Raw genomic sequence first — 6,171 nt, 5'->3', positions numbered from 1 at the left:
CTCGCCCCTGGCCCCCCTCGGCTGCCCACAGTCCCATTGCGCACCCTGCCCTCCCTCGCCTCCCTCGCCCCCTGGCGTCCCCTGCCCCCCTTGTCCCCCCTCGCCCCCTCATCCCCCTCGTCGCCCCTCAGCCCCCCTAAGCACCCCTCAGTCTCCCCGGGCCCCCTCACCTCCTAGCCCCCTCACCCCTCGCCCTCTCGCCCCTGGCATCCCCTCGACCCCCTTCGGCCCCCTCGGCCCCCATCAGCCCCCCTCGACCCCCCACACCTCCTCGCCCCCCTCGCCTCCTCGCTCCCTCGCCTCCTCGCCCCCTTGCCCCCTTGCCTCCTCGCCCTCTTGCACCCTCGCCTCCATGCCCCCTCGCCCCCTCGTCCCCCCCTCGGCTCCCATCGCGCCCCCTCGGCCCCCCTCAGCCCCCTCTGCCCCCTGGGCCCCCACGGCCCTCCTCGGCCCCTCACCTCCTTGCCTCCTCGCCCCCTCGCCCCCTGGACCCTCCTCGGCCCCCTTGCACCCCCTCGGCCCCCCTCGGCCGCCCTCGGCCCCCCTGGCCCCCCTCGGCCCCTCGCCCCCTAGGCTCCTCCCCCCCTCACCTCCTCGCCCCCTCGACCCCTCGCCCCCACGACCCCTCGCCTCCTCGCCCCTCGCCCCTCGCCCCCTCGCCTCCTCGGCCCCTCCTCGGCCCCTCGCACCCCCTCGTTCCCCCTCGGTCGCCCTCGGCCCCCCTCGGCCCCCCTCGGCCCTTCGCCCCCTCGACTCCTCGGCCCCTCGCCCCTCGCCCCCTCGCACCTCGCCCTCTGGCCTCTGGGCCAATAGAAGTCACTCAGTCAGATCTAACACACAGTAAAGAGGGAAAAGCAGTGTGTAGAATTGAAAGAAGACAGGAGGCAGCTGCAGCTGGCTGAGCGCTGGAGTAAAAGGGATGAGCCAGCCACTCTGCAATACACTAAAAGTTGCAGTCTACAATGAGAATTCAGACACATCACAAAATCTTGAAACCTTGGCCACACTTGTGGCCTGCCACGTGACTCTCGCTCCGCCTACTGCTCGAGTTTCATCTGCCTCCTGCACTCAGTCTGCCCGTGGCGTCTGTTTTAAGTAGTTGACGTTTTCTCTGTGCGTCGGAAAATGTTGAATGTACAGAAAGAACAGCGTGTTAACATCAAATTTTGTTTCAAACTAGGAAAATCTGCAAGTGAAACGTTTGTAATGTTACAACAAGTGTACGGCGATGATTGTTTATCGCGAACACAAGTGTTTGAGTGGTTTAAACGATTTAAAGATGGCCGCGAAGACACCAGTGATGACACTCGCACTGGCAGACCATTGTCAGCAAAAACTGATGCAAACATTGAAAAAATCGGTAAACTAGTTCGACAAGTTTCCTTGTCAGCTCCTGTTAACTCAGACACTGCTCTGATTGTTAAACGGCGATCTTGTCGAACAAGTTTACCGATTTTTTCAATGTTTGCATCAGTTTTTGCTGACAATGGTCTGCCAGTGCGAGTGTCATCACTGGTGTCTTCGCGGCCATCTTTAAATCGTTTAAACCACTCAAACACTTGTGTTCGCGATAAACAATCATCGCCGTACACTTGTTGTAACATTACAAACGTTTCACGTGCAGATTTGCCTAGTTTGAAACAAAATTTGATGTTAACACGCTGTTCTTTCTGTACACTCAACATTTTCCGACGCACAGACAAAACGTCAACTACTTAAAACAGACGCCACGGGCAGACTGAGTGCAGGAGGCAGATGAAACTCGAGCAGTAGGCGGAGCGAGAGTCACGTGGCAGGCCACGCGACTTTCAGCCTTATTGCATTCGTTTTATTGTTTCACCAGTACTAGTCCGGTTTTTTTCTAGCCACACCTCGTATTCAATAGTCACGTCGTCACTCGTTTCATCACAACTCACATTTACTTCGGTCTTGCCTTTGGAAATGCACTTCATTGTCTTATTATTGCAGTTAATAAGTGCGCGATATTTTAACAACCAATCTAAACCCACAATAATATCGGCGCACAAAAAAAAAAAGAAATGGTCGTATGGCATTGTTGGCCGGGACGCGACGACAAATTTCTGTTCGAATGGTTGTCCTTGAATCTCAAAACATACAAATATTTGGTTTGTTATCGATTTACTATTCCTTCCGGTAGCACCGATTATTTTGACTTCCATTACTCGCATTACTACTGCTTCTGGTTTATCTTTCAGTAATTCAAAAGTTTTTCCCGACATAGTACTTAGCTCTGCCCCTGTATCAATTAAAAGTTGCATTTGTAGGCCGTACATATTAACGGGCACTACAATCTGTCTACACCTTTCATTATCAGTGGTTTGGTCTTCCCACAACAAATCCTCATCTATCTCCAGGAAGGCCCAGAAAAATCCGTCCGGTTCCGATGCCGACAGCGGTTTATCCGGAGGTTTTCTAATTCTTTGTGTTTGAACGTTTTTGATCTCTATTTGTCTATCTTGCGGTAGATGAACTTGTTTTGGTCTCAACACCGTAACCTTACTATCAATTTCATCGATTAATGAACTTTGCTTAACCAATAGTTCACTAACTGTAACGTCAGGTAGGTATTCTTCGGAAAGATGGCAGTCATCTTCCGAGATTTTTGGAGAGAAGTGCTCTGTTTTCGCTCCTATCTCATCTCCCGAGCTCACGCAACCCTCATCACTCTCGTCTGACTGTATAACGTCAGGTTTGACCTCGCAGATATTGTTATCTACGTGGGTTTCAATTAGTTATACCTGGTCATTATTGCCAAATTCATCTCGCCCCTTCTCGCAACATCCGCCTCCGTTTTCAATAGGACTAGCGACCCTGGGGTTGGCTATTTCAAAAACTTCATTTGGACAGGCCTGCCGTTCAAGTACAGAGCTTTCCGTTTCAAAAATGCTAATTTCTTGCGGGCTGAGAAACATCAATTTCTGTCCGCTCTCCCTATTAGCACACCTCCCATACAATCCTCTATAACTTTTCAGTTCGCCGTACATCCGACCGAACTGACCTAACCACACCTTCTCGCGTTCCGCATTTCCCTGCTCGATAACGGAAACTTTATTCGAAATCGGCTCTATTAGTTCCGCTGGCGACTCATACTCAACTGAAACTTGCGTAACCGTTGTTGATTTAACAGCGGCCGCTTCGTTCTCCCCTACCGATACACTAATATCATTACTACTTTTACGAGCAGCGTCGACTGCCGTTTCCAGCTCAGTTATCATTACTCTAGGTGCGTCGCTCTCTTTACTGTTCGCACATTCTGCCATCACTGAGTCATCCTTTCGGATTTATCATAGCGGTATTGTCTAGATTTTCGTTTGGGCCGCCAAAGTCTCCCCACGCCCGGTGGGCCCCTAACTGGCCCGGCTAGTTGTTTCCCTGATTAATTCCGACAGACCTGTTGCTACCAGACTGCCGTGATGTATCATTCCGCTTCTGTCTACTATCATTGCTCCAAGGACCACGTACTATATTTACTTGATACTGGCCCCTATTATTTCTACAGTTATGGTTATTGTTACTATGACCATTATTGTTATAGTGCTGTGGATTGTTATTACCATGGCGGTTGCTAAAAAATGTTCAAATGTGTGTGAAATCTTATGGGACTGAAATGCTAAGGTCATCAGTCCGTAAGCTTACACACTACTTAACCAAAATTATCCTAAGGACAAACACACACACCCATGCCCGAGGGAGGACTCGAACCTCCGCCGGGATCAGCCGCACAGTCCATGACTGCAACGCCATAGACCGCTCGGCTAACCCCGCGCGGCATGGCGGTTGCTACCATTATCGCCATAGTTATTGTTTTAGTTGTGACTATGATGGTAATTGTTACCATTCTCACAGCTTTTAACATTTTCGCGGTTATTCCACCAATTGTCTTCGTCGTCTACTTTCTCTAAAAACGCAGCAATCGTTCTCTTGGAGTCATCTGGAAGCTTCTGCCACAGCTCCCAGACAATCTCCGATTCTGTTTTCCGATCACGAAAATATTCCAATTTGCGGATCCAGTTTTCACAAAGTTCTTTCATGGAGCCGCGCATGTTTACATCGTAGGGCATCGACACTACGAAATCGCGCCATACACACTCTTGTTTCTGCTCTGAACAATACTCTTTCAAGAACGCATTTCTGAACTCTTGAAACGTCATGTTTGTTATATCGAGGTTTAAGCCCCATCGGTTAGCCTCGCCAGCTAACACGTCGATTACTGCAGTTACTTTTCTCTTGTCTATCCATGATTCCGGCAATACCCTTTCACAATTTTTAATGAAGTCGGTAGCGTGCAGTCCACCCTGCTTTTCGAGGGGATCGAAACGCTCCTCCTTTGCTAACAATTCAGCGCTATGTGCTTGGTATGACACAGAGTGCTGATTTCCCCCTAATCGTTTCTCTATCTCACTTATCATTCTAACTACTTGGCAAGTGGTAACTGATAACTTTTCCTCCTCCTTCTTCTTTTCATTACACACAACCGATTGTCTGTTTACTTTAGTACCTACGTCAGATACTAAAGTCTGTAAACTCGTTATTTTCCCTACATCCTCTTCTCGAGCTACTTTCACTTTTTTAGCTACCTTACTCTCTGTTGTGGGACCAACAGTCTCTACCAGTTTCTGTTCGATCCTCCCTACTTCAGTTTCGAAACGACTATTTATGCCTCCTATCTTTGTTTGGGCTTCCTCCGTGTCACGCTTCAGATTACCGATTTCGGTACTCTCTGCTACTACTTCTGCTCCAATTTTATCTACCTTTCTGTTAACAATTCCAATATCACCGTTAATAGTTTTAATTACTTCATTCTGGTCATCCATTTTTGCTGATTGGGCATCCATTATACTGATTAACAAACTGAACAAATCTTTCATATTTACGGAAATCACAGTTTGCAACACCGGTTCTGTCTTAATAGATTCCTCGTATTCCGTAGCATTTGCAAGTGCCTGGAATTGCTTTTCTGCCATTGTTCGATTTTCAGCAGCAGCGTCTGAGATGGTAGCTGTCGAACTCTGAACAATGGGTCCCGCTTCCTGGGTCGTGCATTGTTCGACCGATTGTTCCGCATTTGGTACAATCAAATTACTCGTTTCGCCTAATTTATTCATGTTGCTCAGTTTGCTGATTACTGTGAAACTTAAATGTGTGGCTTATTTCTGCCACTTACTGTTATTGTATGTGAGCGACTTTGATGTAGCAACAAGTTATTATTCGCTACAAAACTGCACAATGCAAATTCGTGCCCAGAACAATACAAAACTGGTATTGTCCTGTCACCTGCATCACCACATGTAACCTCCCTCTTACTAATCGGCCTATCCTGCTTGCGATATAAAATACAACTGTGGATCGCGTGTATGCCTAATGGATTTTTTCTAATTAGATAAGGCTATCTTTCCCGAAGAAGTGATACCGATAAGTAGGAGGAAAGTGTACAACGACCCTTCTCATCGAAAGTCTACTAAAAATAGAAAGTAAGTAAGCCGAATAGGGCTATAATTTGGAAAATGAAAGTTATTTTGTGCATTCACTCACGAAAAACACTGGACAGAAAACGGGTACTATTGATCATGAATCCAAAAGTTACACTAACGAATGAAAAGGAAATATTTAACGGTCGCCAGCCCACTAGGGCAATTTACATCCAAAATCCAGTACAAGATGATGGGGAAGAAAAACATGTATTATTAAACACTGACGTGGCAACTGAAGGTTGTCAAGGTTTTTTGACACTAATTTTAAGTGACTATGTAATGACGAAGAAAACTGAGAAGTCACTCTTACGTTACGTTCGGCATTAAATTTTGAAAAAGGCAATCGAGTAATGATTTGAGAATATGTAATTAAAATGTATGTTAGTATCGAACTTCGTAACATGAACAATGACTTTCAGTGACCTCAACATAACGTCATCAAAGAAATTTAGAAAAAAAGCAAGCACTTTATACTTTGCTGTTACTTATTTTGCAAATTGGATTTCATATTATTGTCTGAACAACTGAGCCTTTTTTACTGACTTGAACAGAATTAAACATTAGAATATCTACCAAACCAAACAGCCATGTGCTCCAAGCTATATGTAAAATAAATAAAACTTCCGTACTCTTAATTTGTGCATTTCTTTAGATTTGGATTTTTTCCAGTGATTGATTC

At 46.7% G+C, this 6,171-nt stretch overlaps 1 protein-coding gene across 1 annotated transcript; it reads right to left on the bottom strand.

The window, feature by feature from the left end:
• Positions 1–243: 243 nt before the first annotated feature.
• On the bottom strand, positions 244–3,793 carry LOC126249506 (uncharacterized). Its single transcript, XM_049951158.1, has 2 exons — positions 3,782–3,793; positions 244–801 (listed from the first exon to the last, which is right to left on the bottom strand). Exons 1-2 carry the CDS (start codon positions 3,791–3,793, stop codon positions 244–246), a joined length of 570 nt encoding a protein of 189 aa, XP_049807115.1.
• Between the last annotated feature and the right edge of the window lie 2,378 nt (positions 3,794–6,171).

This window comes from Schistocerca nitens, chromosome 3, assembly GCF_023898315.1.
Source record: "Schistocerca nitens isolate TAMUIC-IGC-003100 chromosome 3, iqSchNite1.1, whole genome shotgun sequence".
Taxonomy (NCBI): domain Eukaryota; kingdom Metazoa; phylum Arthropoda; class Insecta; order Orthoptera; family Acrididae; genus Schistocerca; species Schistocerca nitens.
This window is presented reverse-complemented; position numbering and strand designations above follow the sequence as displayed.